The 19,099-nt window shown below is 33.0% G+C and overlaps 2 protein-coding genes across 5 annotated transcripts in view; one reads left to right on the top strand and one right to left on the bottom strand.

Moving 5' to 3' along the window:
• Luzp2 (leucine zipper protein 2) overlaps nt 1–19,099 on the bottom strand; it is a 471,602-nt gene that overhangs the window by 134,001 nt on the left and 318,502 nt on the right. For all 4 annotated transcript variants that reach the window (XM_005328059.4, XM_021728306.3, XM_078046324.1 and 1 more), the window contains one exon: nt 1,459–1,521. In XM_005328059.4, the coding sequence (XP_005328116.1) occupies nt 1,459–1,521 (63 nt within the window). The remainder of the gene's footprint in view (nt 1–1,458; nt 1,522–19,099) is intronic.
• LOC101956859 (vesicle transport protein SFT2A) lies at nt 3,099–3,641 on the top strand. The gene has a single exon (XM_040284593.2). It carries the CDS (start codon nt 3,138–3,140, stop codon nt 3,615–3,617), a length of 480 nt encoding a protein of 159 aa, XP_040140527.1. The 5' UTR covers nt 3,099–3,137; the 3' UTR covers nt 3,618–3,641.

Raw genomic sequence — 19,099 nt, forward strand, 5'->3', positions numbered from 1 at the left:
ATGAAACAATAAATTTTGATTAAGCATATCTCTTTTGTAATGTAAATCAACAGGAAGCACAGTTGACATATTGGTTATATTGTTAAGAAGATTTTGAAAAACTAAAGTCATCAAAAGAATAAACTTTATATACTTGAGAAATTACTATATTTAGGATTTTTATGATGTTCTTTTTAATTACAAAATAAAATATAAATTTAATTTTAAATGTTGTGTGTAGATAAAGAGTTTTTGTTTATTTGCTTGTTTGTGAAGGTATATTCTCTCCTTGGAGAGAAAAGAAATCCAAATTTTGACTAGGCATGTGACCACTCTAATAACATTTTTCAATATCCCTTCAACTTGGTAGGCATGTGACCTAGTTCTGGCCAAAAGGGTATATGATGATGGACAATTTCCTCCTTAGAGTACCAAAGAGCAGTGCTTATGTTCCACCTGAAATCTTCCCTTCATCTCTCTCAGAAAGATAATGACTGGAAAGGTGTTTGGGGCCCAGGAATGGTAGCTCTGGTTCCATGTTTAGAAGATGGTAGATCTGTGTGAAGAGCTCTCTGCCTTATTTCTACACAACAATGGAAAATGGGTCGAATTTTCAACATGCATGTGTAAACCTTTGCTCTTATTCTTCCTAAGACCCTTCCTTCCCAACTCTTGCACAGGTATTAGGTCTTCATTGTGGTGTGAAAAAGTTTCTCATACCTGTTCCTTATCAATTAAAGGCTTTTCATGGAATAAATCTCTGCTACAATTACTCCTTTCTGTGTGTGCTTCTTGCAGGATACAAGTAACACAATGAATTCCGTCTCCTCACCTTGAGGAATAAAAGATCACTTCCAATACTATCATTACTATTTTATTGCTCACATTAAAAAATATTTAATATGAACTACACTCCTACATTAAACACAGGATCATAGAAAGATCTGAAGATGAGAGGTGAAAGAAGTTAATTATTTTAGGTAAGCCTGGATGAATCAGAATGACTTTTTCTTCTCTGAGAAATGAATGAGACAATTTTGCTGCACAGCAAACAGAACCAAAGAATGTATTCGTTTTACAAAGTTTATGATCACTACCAGCATCTTCATTCTGACAATCAATTATCAGTACAAAACTTTGTAGAACTCAGGTAGACAATACAAAAAAAAAAAAAGGAAAATTGAAAATTGATTAACTTCCAAGAATTTTCTATTAAGGAAGTTCTGATAATAGAGTTAAGGGAAGAATCTAGGATATCACCCCAATGAAAGCAACATTTAGCTAACTTTCTTAGTTTTTTCTTTAGCTGTAAAATGTTAAAACATTCGAAGATACAGAAAAGCTTAAAATGTGTTTTATTATTCTATTCCAAAGTTTGATTTGTGTTAGGAAAAATAAATAATCATTGACTGGATTAAAAAAAATATCGGCCATGGATATTGTTTTTCTCCAGTTGAAGCTAGAAGAAAATTTACTCACCTCTTCTGCATGGATCCCACACAGCTTGCTTCCTGACAAAAGTTTGTTTTTCAAGCTTTTATTCTGTGGAAAGAAAAATGGTTTTATGCTCAAAAGTAATAAGATACTAAGAATTTCCTTAGTTTTACCAACAACATTATGTTTAGTTCATAGGCTAGATCTTCGTGATATATAGAATTTGTAAAAAGCTGAATTAAATCTGTAATGTAAAATAGAGTTCTTTTTATTTAAACAAAAATTTTATGTACTAGTATTAACACATTCATTTAAAAAGATAAAACTACTTAGCCTCTCGTTTATTTTTATTTTAGTATAGTTATGTTTATGATTTTCTAAAGTAATATCAGTTACAAATCAGTAATGCCTGGTGGTTTCTTAAAGCACCATTTGAAGTGCAGGCATTTATTCCCACTGCCATCTCTGCTGGTCATCTTGTATGCTATCATAGTCTTCATTCCCTCTGACAGTCATAGCTTTAGATTTCTCTACATCCCTTATCTCTGGACATTGCTCTTAAAGGTCTCTTTCAGAAGCATTTTATACCCCACCTTAGAGGTGTGCTTTCTCTGTTGAGTGTAAGTACAGACAGATCTGTTAACCTATTTAAGTTTCTCATAATTGGTGCAGGTTAATAGGAAAAAAACTTGTTCTCTAATACTACTTCTTAATCATCCAAATACACACACACACACACACACACACACACACACACACACACATACAAACACATACACACACATATAATATATATATATATTTTTTCTTTTTTTCCTTTTTGGTTCTGGGGATAAAATCCAGGGTCAGGAGAATGCTAGAGAAGTTCTCTACAACAGAGATACCTACATTCTCAGCCCTACAACTATAGATATTTATTTATGTCTCTTACACACAGATTTTTCTGTCTTTTGCCCCAGTAACTGAGGAACAAAGACCAGATGGTCAAACTAACACATACACACACACAAAAAAAAAACAGAAATTTGAAAAGCACACAGAATTTAGATCTCATAATGACTCCAATGGGTAAAGTTGTAAAATGGGAAAGCATGCTTTTTTTTTTAACATAATACATAATGACTCTAAAGATGCTCAATTTGATGAGTAGCTTGAGCAAACTGTACAAAATCAAATGTAGACGAAACAAACAAATGAATGGGCATATTAAATTTAAGAGATCTCCACCATAATTCCTATGTGATCATTTTGGTTTTCTTCCATTAAATTTTCAAAATTTTAATTTATTCTTTTAATGGTACAATATGACTATATAAAAAGTAGGATTTGTTGTGACATACTTGTATATGCACATAATTTGGTCAATTTTATTTCTTATATGATTTCAAACATTGTTTCCTATTTTGTTTCCCTTTTATGCTTTAACAGAGTGCAGATGTCCTGTTTGAAAGTTTGTTTACTTTCCTCTGTAGTTAATTGTTGAAATTCTGGACAGCTCATTTAGAATTTTAGTACAGTGAAATATTTTACATACACAAGGAGAGCGTTACATTGATTCATTCAGGTGAGATTCTTTGGGGAATAACTGTACTTATACAATGATGCATAAGATTAATGTTTGTGAGGAGAATCTAATGTACATTATTCCTACATTTAGAAATATGACAGGTTCCGAGTTTCCGGGTGGACGCGAGAGGCAGGCTCTGCGGCCCGCAGACTGGGCCATGGAGAAGTTGCGGTGCGTCCTGAGTGGCCAGGACGACGAGGAGCAGGGCCTGACCGCGCAGGTCCTGGATGCCTCATCTCTTAGTTTCAACACCAGATTGAAATGGTTTATCATATACTTTGTGGCTGGCATTTTCTTTTCTATCCTTGGAACTGCATTGCTGTGGCTTCCTGGCGGCATAAAGCTTTTTGCAGTGTTTTATACCCTTGGGAATCTTGCTACATTAGCCAGTACGTGCTTTTTAATAGGACCCGTGAAGCAGCTAAAGAAAATGTTTGAAAAAACTAGAGTACTTGCAACAGTCATTATGCTTCTCTGCCTCATATTCACCCTGTGTGCCGCTCTTTGGTGGCATAAGAAGGGACTGGCCTTACTATTCTGCATATTGCAGTTCTTATCAATGACCTGGTATAGTCTGTCGTACATCCCATATGCAAGAGATGCGGTACTTAAATGCTGCTCTTCTCTTCTAAGTTGAAAATCAGAAACTGCTCCTGGAAAAGCACCTTGGGATGCTGAGAGTCCCTTGCTAGTGAAGCACACTATTCCTGGTGCAGTGGTCACTCCAGCAACAACCACAGGACACCGTAAGCCCTTCTGCATACTGGTCAGACCACACACTCAGTTAAAAAGCTAAATGTGCCTAGCTTTAACTTTGCTGTATCATTAACATGCTCTTCCAAAGATAAAGAGATTTTAATCATTGCCAATTTTAAATAATTTTAGCCAGTTTTTTAAATCTTTTCAAAACAACTTTTAAAATGTGAATATTTAAGGGAGAAATCTGTGCTGTGAGAGATCCTTAGCTTATTTGGCTTTTTAAAAGTGTCTATGTTTTTAAGACATCCTTTTTTAAAAAAACTTTAAAAATGTGAAACTTTTTACTGTAAGCTTAAAATTGCTTATTACATGTAATAAAAATAATATATGTGTATATATCTTTAAAATTTGAAATAAACCCATCCTTGGAAAAAAAGAGAAAGAAATATGACAATAAAAGGCTATATGCCGCTATATTCTAACTCTCTAATGTTGCTTCAATTGTAGAGCAAACCAGATCTCTTTAGGACTCAGATAAGTACAAATAGTAGGATGACTTATGTACCAAAACAAAGAACCCACACCTCAGTGGCTTTATTAGATATGAGAAATGACTACAAATTAATGGCGGCAATAATGTATTTAAACATTGGTCTCTGTACTCTGTACTACTTAAAATTTGCAACTCCACTTAAGATTAATTTGTCCTTTCTTCTTTATTTTTCTTCTCCCTCAGTGTCTGAAAAAGAGGATGCTGCAGTAGGTTCTGAAGATTGATTTGAATAGTGAAGATCATTATACATACTAATTTCAATTCTTTAAAAATGATATAGATTGATATTTGCCTGAGAAACAAATATGCATTTTAAAAATGATAGACTATAAATCACCAGTTTTCAAGATGTTATTTATCATTTATCTCTGATTATATGATTTAATTCTAAAAATAAATGGTTCTTTTTTTTTTTTTTTTCCTTGTGGTGCTGGGGATTGAACCCAAGGCCTTGTGCATGCAAGGCAAGCACTATACCAACTGAGCTATATCCCTAGCGCTAGACCATTTTTTATTGGTTTGGAACAGTTTTTTTTTCAGTAAAATGAATATGTGTCTCCCACATTTATAGATTCATAAGCAGTGCTAAGCATCCTACAGAATTTACAAGGTTTTCCCTGTGCCACTAAGATGATCAAGTATTGATATTGTGGCAATATGGGTTGAATAAAATTAAACAGATTTATTTTCTGTGAAATTCTTAGAGCCTTTATTATAATATTGTTTATGGTAAAAAATGTTTTTCTATAATTTTTTAAAAGTGGGTTATTTTTTACTAGAGCATTTATCTTTCACTAGAATTCGAGGAATATCATTATAAATATTAACAGATGTTAGGTATTAATAAAAGAGGCAAAAAGAATCACACTAATATATTTTGTTGGAATTTAGGTCATCTTTTTTTTATTTTTATAATATTCAAGAAAAAAAATTAAACATGTTACAATGGTTAAAAGAAGATTTTTTTTCAGAATTTTTGTAATAAGTGTTGAGAGTTTTAAAATAAAAAGGAAAGATGGGACTCGACTCCTAATACAGCAAAGACAGCTGAAAATGCAGTCAATAAACAGAATTAGGAGGGTCAAGGGATGGAAATTTTTCACTAGGAGCCATTACCCTGGATAGGTTATTGCTAAACAAACTTCACAGGATTCTTGGTGAAGGCACAATATTAAGAGTAGGGATGAAGAATTAGGTTGCATTCAAATATCATGGGTGAGGGATCTCCCTAAATTGATTTAGCAGAATTCCTACTACAACTGGACAAGGCAGACCAAAGACAAGGCTCAGTCTAATAAGAAGGTTCAAAGGAATCAGTGTTAGGTTTAATTGAAGAGTCTTGGTAGAGTTTTCATTTTGTATCTAAAAAATCTGCTCACCTTAAAGTCCAAAAGAATTTTACTTAAACTTTTCCCTAGAATTGTTAGTTCTTGATTGTGCACTTATGTGTAATTTTCATTAAGTTAACCTGCTCCTTTAAACACAGGTTTCCAGGTACTTGAACAGCAGCTGGTGAAGTGACTCTTCTTTGTGTACTGACATATCTAAGAGCCTTTTACAAAAATCAGTTGAGCAAATAACTTCTTGGGCCGTTATGGAACATTAGGCAACAGACCTTCCTTCTTGCCATGAACAAGTACACAACCAGATCAAATATACTAAGCAAATGTTTCAGACATGACAACAACTGTCAGATCATGGTCCCAGAAAGAGTAGCAAAAAGTTAAAGAACTTTGCGATCTCTGGCTTTCTATCTAGAGGCAATTTATGAGTTATAATGCAAAAGAAAAAGCCAGAAAGAATACAGAAGTTTTGATAAATATTGAGAAGTGTCTGACATTAGAAGAAGTTTGTCAGGAAGAATTTGTGTGACAATGTACCAGAGTGTTGGGATCAATGTAGAAAAAGAACTTCAGATTTTTAGTGGGTCCCCTTATTCCTTTATATGAATGGAAAATTGCATTTGTATAAAGTGACCTGCAACAACAACAGTTAAGAACCAGTAGGAAAGAACTGCAAGGTGAAAAATCATTAGCACTTATATGAACATTCAGTTTCCAATCAGTCAAAATCAAAAGACTTAACAACTAAGGTGTTTAGTAAAGAACTCAGAAGGGACTGACTTAAAAATAGAGCTAAATTAATTTAGGGAGCAGGGACAGGGAAAAGTGAGAGAAAGAGCAAGTACTGGGAATGCAAACAGAGTAAATTACATTCCATACATGTATGATTATATCAAAATGAAGCCCACTATTATGTATAACTATAATGGATTAACAAAAACTCATTTAGATCAATCTTACATAGTTTTAAAATAAGGTTCAAAATAACCACATTGAAAAAGTGCTATTCAGGGCTGTGATTGTGGCTCAGCAGTAGAGCACTTGCTTAACACAGGCAGGACCTGGGTTCGATCCTCATCACCACATAAAAATAAAGGCATTGTATTGTGTCCATCTACACCTAAAAAATAAATGTTAAAAAAGTGCTATTCAGTGACATAAAATTTAAACATAGAAGAAATAAAGTTCAGATACTCAAAAAAGTTATATTTACAATTCAGTATTCACTGAAGATGGTAAGACAAAAAAAGAAGTAGAAAATGAGATCTTCAAAACACAGGCAAAAAAAATGTCAGTATAAAACATTATTATGTGTAAAGAAAGATAATGTCATTGATTTAATATAGCATTATATTATGCTATGTTATATTGTATTTTATTATGAAAATTCTTATGTTATATTGTATTTTATTATGTTATGTTATGTTATATTGTATTTTATTATTTGGACCATGATTCTGAAAGACACAATCCTAAACACAATATTACTGAATGTTGAAATCCTGACAGATCAAAATCCTTAAAGTTCAAAACTCCTAAACGATAAAAGTTCCAGAAATATTATTCTGGCAAAAACAGTTTAAGTTCTTTATAGATAATTAATTTGTATTTATAAAACATATTTATTTGTCAAACACATAGAAACAGAGTGAAACACCTCACAGGCCATTTTGCACAATATAAAAGGAAATGATAACACACATATTTTTCACACATAAACAGCAGGTATGCTACCAGTTATGAGCAGATGAACCACATTCACAAATTAGGTCAGAAACTGAACTGTATAACTGCATAACAATATGGTTTGAAATTGTGAGCAACTTGATTTGCAGTTTTGGTCATGTGAAATTCTATGAGGGACAATCTCATTCTTTTGATGAGATTGATCAAAATCCTGAATGGGTCACCACTGCATATGCAATCACTAGAAGAGCTATCATCTGGAGGAATTATTTGTTTTGCAAATTAAGATGTGTTAAAAAGACAGATCCTCATTCACATTGTAACAACATTTATACCTACAGGAACCATGCTTACACCTCAAAGTCAACATTATGATAATGCAATTTTGTACTGTCAATTTGTCAAAAAAGGAATAAAATGGATTAGCTATCTTGTAAAGGACTTTACTGAACTTTTACCTCTACACCTCCAGTACAGGAATGGGATGGTGCCTGCACACAAACAGGGTGAGTCTTCCACACATAGTCCACTCAAACTCACACAAACTGCTCTGGTAACATCCTCACAGACAGACACATTAAAAAAATGTTTTAATTGCATTCTAGGTATGTGAGCTACATAGCATTTTTAAAATTTCTCTAACATTAAAATGCACGCACCCCTTTCTCAAAATTTAGCTTTCTACTCCATTGTACAGTCTTTCTTTCTTTTCTTTTTCTTTTTTTTTTCCCATTTCATCACTTAATCATTCAAGATCATAATTTGGGGGGACTTCAAACTTTAGGAACTTGGTTTTTAAGAATTTCAATATTTAAGATGATGGCATTCTGTATCATGTCTTTCCTAATAATGATTGGCACTGATATTCAAATATATAGAATTTGTTTTGCATCAAATGTTTTGACAGTCTTTTTGGAAGCTTACACAATTAAAAATTGTTTTATCATTGTGAAGAGTTCCTGTCTCTAGCATTAATATAAAGCACCTCTTAATTTCTGCCAAATTTCTTTTATCATGCCTTATTTATCTGATACAAAAGAAGGCAACTGTTTCTCATGTCTACAGAGCATGTCTATTTTTATATTTTTATTTTCCTCTGATATGGGTCTTTATATATTAAGAATTTCTTTTACAATCATTATATAATTTGTTCTCATATTTCTGTGCAGTCTGGTAATCTCTCTCTTTCAATTGAAGTATTTATGTGTAATATGTTCTCCATTATCAAACAATTTGATTTTCTTTTACATTTTAAAAATTTTAGTGTCTACTTATCTATTTAGAAGAATATTTAGAATTAATATTATTCCACTTCACACCTCAGACTCCATCATACTTAAATACTAAGTCAAAAATTATAAAACATATATTAAATGAGAAGACCTGTGAGCCATGATAAACGCATTAAGGACACCTAATTTGAAATGATTTAATCAGAATATTCCTGAAGAGGCACTTAGACATGACTTGTTAACAAAAATGAATAAATTGAAATATTTCTAAAAGTTTCAGTCATCCAAACAATGAAAAATATGGTATTTTTCTCAGGGTTCCACTTTATCCAGTTTAAATGAATTGAAAGAACAATAATCCGTGTAGGTATAATATGTCAAAATGCACTGTTCTATCATGTATATCTAAAAAGAAAACAATTGAAAAAAAAGAAGAAAGGGGGAAAAAAAGAACACTGACAACATTATTTGAAGAAAAAAAAAACAGACTAGGAAAATTACCAATCTCCTCATCAGTTCCAAAGACAATCTTTGCTATTTTCTTTTTTAATTCTGTCTCAGAAAATGATGTCTATAAACTGTCTTGATTGAGTTTAACACATGGTTTCATGTGCTAGGGATCTACTTTTATGCCTGAGTATTTTTGCCTGCTTCTTTTGGTACTCCAGTCAATTTCCTGATGTCTCAGAAGACCTTTGGCATACACACAAAAAGTATCCAATGAATAAAAATATGTAAATTTCACAAGAGATTAGGAGTATTCTTTTCAAAAACTCTCTTTAGAAAAGGAATTTTGACATTTCATCTGTATGTGTGCACCACTCTGAAATGTCTTGGTTTTACAACTACTTTTCAAAGAGGGAGTTACTACAGTTTCGCTAGAATCTGTGCCCACAAGTAAGAAAACAGAACACATCTACTGAAAGTTTTGATAAGCATGACTTTTAAGGAGCAAACTGGATGTCCTGGATGTGCTTGACTCTTCCTCTTCACCTATTCTCTTCTCATGTTGTTTCTCGTTATGGAGATTTTCTCAAAGACATGCTTCATGTAAAAAGGCATGAAGAATCATGTACTTTTGAAAATATTTTTCTTTTCTTTTTCTCAAGAGGTGAGTCTTCCTGATTTGTTCAACTACACATATCTCAGTATCTATTGCCATTGAACATATTTGTATTCAAATGAATACTATAGATTATTGTACAATTTTAAATTTCCATCATTTATTTTACTAATATGCAAATTTTATTATGATAATTTCTTGTTTAAAAAGTATGGAGAAATCTATGTGAAAGGAAAAGGAATGAGACAACCCTGAATTTGAAATTTGATTTTCTTGTGTAGTTTTTCTTTCAGGAGTATTCCTACACTTTGATCACATTGTCCTACCCTCAGCCCAGACTTCCATTTGCCCAGTTTATCAAATAGCCAATTCTCTGGTCTACTCATGTTCTCTGTGACTTATCATATCTGAAATGTTCTGTTATTAAAGATCTTAAGAGATGACTAGAATCACACTGACTGAAAATCTCTCATGAAATATTTTAAAGGATTAACACTTTGACTTTCAAAGGATAGAAAATGTGACAGTATCTCCCAGACCATCTTCTGCCCTAGAAGACACACTGTTGTGGTCCAGTGGATTACTCCTTCCTCTCCAGACAGGCTGAATTGCCATAGTTTACAATTATTCTTCTCATCCATGTGTTTGATGACATTTTGTTTCTAAGTTTACTTCTGAAAATTTTCTGCAAACTTCCTACTTATTCTGATAGAACCACTCTTCCCAATAACTCCATCCAATGAACAAAATGTCCAGAAGTACTTTTTTTTTTTTAATTAAAGGATTCACTCAGGCACAGGTACCAAAACAAACAACTGAAATAAACAACACACAATGTAAGTTATAAAGCCATCAAAAACAGTAAATTGGGTTCATAACTAATCTTCTGAGTAGATTCTTATGTTAAATTGTATTTAAGAAAAACAACTCACATGGGCATACACACGAACTTCAGCTAAAATTATGTGGAAAATAATAATAATAATCCATATGTAATTGTGTGTGTGTGTGCGCGCACACACTTGCAGGCATCTGCATGAAATACAATGGAAATTTAAAAAGGCATGTGTGAGTCTTTAAATACTATGTTATAATATGAACTGAAATGCAGATAATTAAATCAATCCGTATTTTGAATTCAAATGTGTGAAACTTAACTGTGTATATTTAAACCTAGGAGACAGGATAAGCAGACAAAAATTTTTGTGTGATTATGTGATGTGATTATGTATTATTTTCCCAAAGAATCTATGTTGTCATTTTAATGGAATTTTATGCTTCACAAGTAAATATCAAAATGAAAGTAAGTGGTAATATGGAAAATAATATAACGAAAGTGGGGATATGAAAAAACAGTGGTGTGTGTATGTGTGTGTGCATAAGCAAATGTGCATGTGTATATATAGAGAGAGTGTGTACATATATATATATATATATATATATTTCTGAGAATTGAACTTGGGTAATTATATATATATATATATATATTTTTTTTTTAATTGTAGGTGGATGCAATGCCTTTATTTATTTAAACATGATGCTGAGACTCGAACCCAGGGCCTCATACATGCTAGGCAAGCCCTTTACTTCCGAGCCACAACCCCAGCACCCAGTACTTTTTTTTTTAATGTTTCCTGTTTTTACTGTGGATTATGCTCAGTTCCTAAATATATATCAAAGTTTTCTGAGTTAAGAGTGCCAAAAACATTATCCTACTTATACTTATTTTCAATGAGTGTTCATGAATAATATTTATAGATGAATGAATATTTGGTTATAAAGGTAATGTTATTATTACTAATGAATAAATTGGCAGGTCATCACATGTATGTGACATTATTTTTTTATTATTTTATTTGATAATAACAGTATCTTAAATGCATATCTTCAAAACATATGATAATATTTATCTATCTTTGTCTTTGTTATACTTCTTGGGGAAAAGGAGATAATTATATAAATAGGTGATATATTTGGTGAAGTATCTTTTCCTAATGACTTGGGATTCCAAAAAAGCAACAGGGTTATATAGACTATGTTATATAGGCTGTGTTGTTCAAGGCTTGCAAAATAGCATTTATTTTAAGAAGCATTGCACTATTTTATATTTATACATTATTTTTTTTCTTGGTATCCCTTTTATTTTCAAATACCATTATACATATATATATATATATATATATATATATATATACACACACACACACACACACACACACACACACATATATGTGTGTGTGTATATATATGTATATATATATATATATTTCTTTATCTCCTTGTTTTTTTCTAGGAATTGACAGAATTCACAGATGCACTTAACCACTGAGCCACATCTCTGAAAATGTTTATATTTTAGGGACCTGCTAAGTTGCTGAGGCTGGCTTTGAACTTATGATCCATCTGCCTCAGCCAGCGAAGCCACAGGATTACAAGCATGGATCACTGCACCCATTTCAAAAACCAAGATTCTTATATTGTTATATATCAGGGGGTATTCTCATTTAACTGCACAAAGTAGATGTTCAAAATGTAAATTGAATGAATGAATTTCATAACCTATGGAAAGGTTGTGATCTCAATCTGAAGCACTAATATGCACATTACTTGGTTGTCAGGATGTAGCTAAAAGGTTGCCCATTGAATCTACACTCATGAAAGAGACTAATATGAATAAAAATATTTTAGGTTTTATCTGTGAACATATTTCAGGGAAAGAAATGTTAACACAACACAATACCTATTAATAAAGCATATATAAATATAAACAGATTGCACATAAACTTTTAAATTTTTCTCAATAGCAAAGACTTCCATCATGAAGTTTAACTTTTATACTAGACACAAATATAGATGCTATTAAATATGACTAAGAATTGTAGCAACCTTTACTCCTCCTGTAAAGGGCCCCAAATGATCTTGATAACTTTTCTATATTTCCTTTTGGAAGTTTCCATTAGTCTCTCATGCAAACATGTATATACATGTATATGGTAGCCACAATATCAGTAAATATAAAATTATCACCTGTGAAATAATGCATTTTAAAATAAAAATGAATAAATCTAGAGTATGTGATTATCCCCACCAACCCATATTTTGATGCCACTAGTTAGGCTTCCTAGTGCAATAGAGATTCATGTACAAAAACATCTCATGGCCCTCTTTGCTTATTCTTACTTCCCTAACTGAAGTTTTCACAACCTTGAAATTCTCATTCATACATCAACTCTACAAGATTGTTTTGATTGGATTAATCTGTTAGTGACCACTCTGTTTATAAATTGTGATTCAACTTCACTTTGATAATCAAACTAAAGAAGTTGCATGTGGGTACATCCATTAAAAATATAAAGACAATTATTTTTTATGTTATCAGCATCATAAAATACAGCTAGGCTATCTGAACATATATAGTATGGACTTTTTTAAAGCCCTAATAGCACTGGTACCAATCACTTCATTACTTCTGTCTGCTTCTGTTAATGGTGTAATTTAATTTGCTAAACAGAAAAAATCATTCAGCCATAGTCTGGCTGGGCACAAATCAGGAGCCACTGAAGCAGGAACAAACTTTATTTCTGAACTCCACCAGCACACTCCACACACTCTCCCAGGAAAAAATGCCAAACACCAAGCCAGGTGGCTCCTCCCAGGATAAACGACTCCAACAGGAAATCCCTTCTCCGGAATTCCCTCCTACTGCATTTCCCCAACCAATGGGAACTCTCTGGAGAGCTCCAAAGTAGCCTCGGGAGAGTAGTCTCAGGAGAGCTCCAAAGTAGCAGGCAGAGGCAGACAGCAGGGGTCTAATCTCCAATTGAATGCATATCTTAACATAATCATTATCATCTCAATGGCTTGCTGGCATCACCTTTCAACCAAAAATGCCATGCGTCATTCCTACTTGGCGATGGCTCTCAGCATCATTCTTTTGATGAATTCAGGGTATGGGCTTGTATCTCATATCTGCATCAACAGGATTCAAGAGAGAGTGAGAATCTTTTTTTTACAGCTAGTATATGCTTGTTTTTTTTTAATGATAAACTTGCTTATTTGTTAATTCACATTGAATGTTACATATTACAGAATAAGAGCTGGAGGAGAACTTGTGTATCATCTCAGTCAGACTATATTGACTTCTATAAAAAAATTCTGTAAAAACTCCAACATCACTTGAATTTTTTTTTGTTTATTGTGTTCAATCATGAGTTAATAAGGCTGTGAAATGAGCATCACTTCATTCACAGTATTTTTATGTACTTAGATAAGGCACCTGAAGTTGACTATGGAAGACTGTTGCTTCTGAACATGAAAATCCTGTGGTTACCCACAAATGGCATGATTATAATGTGTGACCACAGTTGACTCTAGAATTTGGCAATTCTGTACAACTGTGCAAAGCAATATGTTTCTGTGAAGTTAGAAGTCACTGCCAGAGTTTAAAAATGAAGCTATTTCATTATTTAGAAATATATCAATTAATTTGGGAATACTTATTTAAGCAGCCATAGTTGGGCCAATTTGGGGGCACGGAGGAGACATTCATCAAGAACCATACTAAGACTATTGTAGGTATCATATTCTTCAGAAACATGGATGGCTCAGTACAGTAAAGAGAGGGTTCTGACTATCAGATAATTCACTGATATAACCAACTCTTGATCATACTATTTTATTTATTTCTGAAATAATTAAAGTTTGATATTACTTAGGCATTGATAAATGAAAACATAGGTTTTAAAGTTTTGTAATCAGAATCCTATCATTGCTATCTGCCCCTAAACAATGGATCCTATCCTCTTCAGATATCAAGTCTTTTATAAGATCTAAAATAAGAACACATAATTGGGTTAGGTGGGGAACACCTGTAATCCAAGCAACTCAGATAGTTGAGGCAAGAGGATTACAAATCTGAGGCCAGCTTCAGCAACTTAGCAAGGACATAAGGAATATTTCTTAGTGTTTAAATGCCCCTGATTTCAATTTCCTGTCTTTTTTATTAAAAAATAAAAATAAAAAGGAACACATATTTAACTATACTCAATGTCTGCATGTATTATATTTCATTTGAGGGCCAAAAAGAAAAAGAGTTTAAAAGATTCACTGAATGTTTAAATGGCTGTCATATCTGCTGCCAGCCTCTACTATACCTTATTCTCTGAATCATACACTGAGTTTTCTCATGGAAAGACTTTCCCTAAGTTAATTTCATGTAGCATTGTGGCACTAACTTGACCCACATTATCAAGGAAAGGGTAATACTCAAATACACTCATTTAGAAATGTTGGTCTATATTTGGTAAAATAACAGAATGATTAGTGGTAATTTCCACATAAATATTATTTTTTCTGTTTCCTGGGGAAAATGTACTAATAGGCACCACTAAGAGAGAGCTTATCTGATAGTGGACTATACTTAGAAAACAGAGACATGACTAGGGGGAAAGAAGTTCTGAGCATGATAATTCTGATTACTCCACCTCCTCACATTGATAAAACCTCATCTGATGCAAGGTTTATTATTTATTTTTGGCTTTTTTGGTTACATGCTTTTACCCAACCACCTTGGTCCCTTGACATCATGCTTAAACATTGTGCTTCCTACACATGTAACAACCTTCGATGATGTCCTCATTCCTTTACCATTCAGACAGCAAAATGTCATTATTAACCAGGCTTATATTTCATGCTAATGCCAAGTTTACCAGGCTGTAAGCAGAGAATATATCCTCCACTTTTAACCTCTGTATATAAAAGGTAAACTGCGCATACTACCAGCTTAGTTACTACCTTTTAAACGGATGGTGTAGCTGTTATGTTTTGGATATGAGGTTGCCCTCCCCAAACACTTATGTTAGGCAATGGATCTACTTTCAAAGATGGTATGGTTAAATTATGAGAGCTGCAACCTAATCAATAGATCAATCCATTTGATAGCTTAAAATTCATTATTGTTGATAACTGGAGGCAAGTGGGGTATGACTGAATGAAGTTTGTGACTGGGGGCATACCCTTAGTTATTATCTTTTGTCCCTGGCTCCTCTCCTGCCCCCCATCTCTCTGTCTCTTTCTCTCTCTGCTTCCTGGTACCATGAGCTGAGCAGCTTTCCCTTGCCAAGCCCTTCATGTTCTGCCTCACTTCAGGCCCAGAGCAATAGAGTTTGCCAGCCATGGACTGAACTTATGAGACTGTAAGCCCAAAATAAACATTTACTCCTCTAAGGTGTTCTTGTGAAATAGTTTGGACAGAGCAATGAAAAACTGGCAAACACAGTCAATCAAATATCCCTGAAATTTTGGGGGAGCCTATACTGCACACACATCATCACTAAAAATATCATTTAACATTTCCCAATACTTGTAAAATAAAAAATAGCAAAAATTTGGCAGCTACAGGTAAATCATTCTCAATAAATATATATTTTTATCCTTTTAATCTCAATATGTTTTTCACGCTAACCTCAAACTCCAAGGGTTCAAGTAAACCTCTTTGCCTGAATCTCCAAAGTAGCTTGGAATACAGTTGAGAGGAACCACTCCCAGCTCCAATTTACATTTAATTTTTTTAACTGAGAACTTAAAATATACATTTCAGTATAGTTTGTACAGGAGCTCAAATTCAACAAAAAATCCAGTCTAGAAAACATAAATGAATGATCCTAAGTCAAGTATACCTCTATAGTCTTGCTATATGTAACTTTTTTAAAAGTGAAAATTACTATCAGCTTCCATCTTACATAATGTTTTTATATATAATCAGATATTAATTGGGACTCTTACTTCAAATAATCATATTCAGTAATGACTAAATGAAGTAAAAATGGACTTATTAGAATAGATTTTTTACAATAAAGAGAAAGGCATTAAATAAGGCTCAGATGAAGGTGTCCATATAATGGGACATCTGAAATCATCAGGCAAGGACAGTGATTATGGCAATGAAATGAAAGGCTGTAAGTCAATCCACATAAAGGTTGGAATGATGATGCTTCAGTGAATATCCATGTTGAAACCAATTCCAGGACCACTTAAGATCATTAAAATATAATAAATCATGTTAATGTGTTTGTTACATTAGTTTATAGATTTAAATAAAATATACCATTGTGGTCAGGGAGCTGAAAACATGCATAAACATGCATTTATTTCTCCATAGTGCAATTAAATTTAATCTGAAAGCAAAAGCACCTGCAGAGGCATCTAAAATAAAATCAGAGATTGCTGTGTCTGATTGTTGAAAGCAACTCTTATTTTAGAACTTCCTAAAACTGATTGTGCAGAAAGCACTTTATTTGACTGCTTGAGATCAATGTTTCTTTCAGTTTTAGTGCTTTTAAAAATTATTAGAAAATCAGTCTGCCCTTTCAAAAATGTCATTATACAGAGGAAATCTTATATCCTGCATAGCAAAAGCACTAAGGTTTAGGTGTGATATGGAAAAATACTTTGCTTCTAAAATATTGTCAGATGTAATATTTTATAGATTCCTTCATAGTTCCTTGCCTTAATTGATTTAGGGTCCTATAATCAAATATATTTTGGGTAGCTCATCAACAACCAAAATTTGTTTTTTAAACTTGTAGAAATTGGGATGTTTGAGATCAAGTTGCCAGTGGAATTCATGTCTCTTGCAGACCTATTTCCCAGTTCTTATATTATACTTCCAGCTGTCTCTTCACCAAGAGGAAAGACAAGGAGGCTCTGCTGGGGTTATTTTATTAAGTCAGTCAACTAACTATTCATGAGGGCTCTTCCCTTATAGCCAAATCACCTTCGAAGGTGAAATTTCCATAGCCCATCTTCTAAGATGAATGTACTGGGTAGTAGGTTTCAACTGATAAACTTTGAGTAAACTCCAAAAAAAAAAAAAAATTCAGACCACAGCCTCCCTTACTGAAGGAATCACAGGAATCAGATGGAGTAGTGAACATAAATCGAAACCATGTATGTTTATCTTGGAAATTCTTAAATGCATATTTTTTTTCAAGATGCAGTCCACAACACTATATATTTTCCTTTAGTCTCTGAAGGACACTTTTTCCAAGATAGTTGGTTAAAAAAAAAAATAAAGACCAATACAAAATAACATAAATGGCTCTATACCATTTAACATATCTTATTAAAAAGTTCTTCTTTCAAAGTAAAAGGCAAACTGATAAGTGAAAAGGGAAGTAATTTGTCTCCCAGCTAGAAAATCTTAGCAGTATAGAAAGCAGGGGGAAAAAAGAAATACACACTAGGCATTTTAATTTTTTCTTAGCTATTTGAATAAAAGAGTGGGTTTTTGTACAGAGGGAGTTAAATTTATCTGTAGAATTGTTTCATATTGTTAAAGAAGAAAAGTAACCAAAAAAATCATCCACATAGGATATATAATATGAATTCAGAGTTTTAAACCACTGAAATATTTTTTATTAAACAAAGACTTACAGATATTTTTTTCTGAAATCATAGAAGAAATCATATGTAATTAGTGAGAATGATACTTAATTGAAACCAAACTGCTTCCATTAAAGTTTGTTTTCCAAATTAGTCCTTTGTTTAAATATATTATAGTCTATGTGTAGATCAGCTGCTACTTTATCGTCATTTTGTCATGGACTGTTTCAGGATTAAGTAGAGTAGGTAATCATTTCATTCAAAAAGTTTAAATAAAAGACCATCATACAGCCATGTCATTATCAAAATGGTAACAGGGATCCCAGTAGAGTGCTGACCTTGCCAACTTGAATTGCAAATCAGTTGCAGCTGCAACAAAACTTTTACAAACGCACAGAGATTTTCTCATTCAGGTTATCTGGGGGTGGGGCAATGCATTTAGCTCTTATGTTCATTAGTAATTTTATGAGGACATTAAGAATGTCCCATCTTATCAGAGCACCAACATAACTCTAATAGCTAGTATGAGAGTCTTAGTACATAGATTATATACATGTGTATGAAATAAAGGAACATGTGGAAGTTTGGGTTATTTGCATTTTCATAACTGCTGAATTTGGAGTAAGTGTCCCTCAAAGGCCCAAAAGTTAAAGGTTTTTTCCCCCACCCATTGTGCTACTAAGAGGTGGAGCCTAGTGGGAGGTCTTAGGTAATTGGGAGTTGGTTTTCAAAAGGAATTGTGAAAAACCAGCCCCTCCTTATTTTATTTCACTCTTGGCAAGGAAGTGAAAGGTCCTCCTTCACCAAATCATAGGAAATATTTTAATTAATAAGTCTTTTAATTTCTCATATACATAAGGATATTTGGTGTGAAAGTCATTGTACTGATATTTATATCTATGTCAGATTTGTTCTTCCACTAATAAAGACAAGTCTTTAAGATAACCTGAGTTTTCTATTATTAATAATTCCTTTCTATTATTGGAGAGCTCTAGTTCTACTGGTTCAAAAATGGGCTCTACATATGGAATACCATTCGCACCAGAAAAAACTTTATGGAAATACATATATAACCCCATCAACATTTGTGAAGTCCTTCTGTGTTCTAGGAATGGGCTATAACAGTCTTTACTTGAAGGAGTTCACAATCTGTGAAGGATT

This window comes from Ictidomys tridecemlineatus, chromosome 4, assembly GCF_052094955.1.
Source record: "Ictidomys tridecemlineatus isolate mIctTri1 chromosome 4, mIctTri1.hap1, whole genome shotgun sequence".
Classification (NCBI taxonomy): Eukaryota; Metazoa; Chordata; class Mammalia; order Rodentia; family Sciuridae; genus Ictidomys; species Ictidomys tridecemlineatus.

What these genes read in the sequence shown, in the direction of transcription:
- LOC101956859 (XM_040284593.2), top strand. Translation starts at nt 3,138, where the DNA reads ATGGAGAAGTTGCGGTGCGTCCTGAGTGGCCAGGACGACGAGGAGCAG.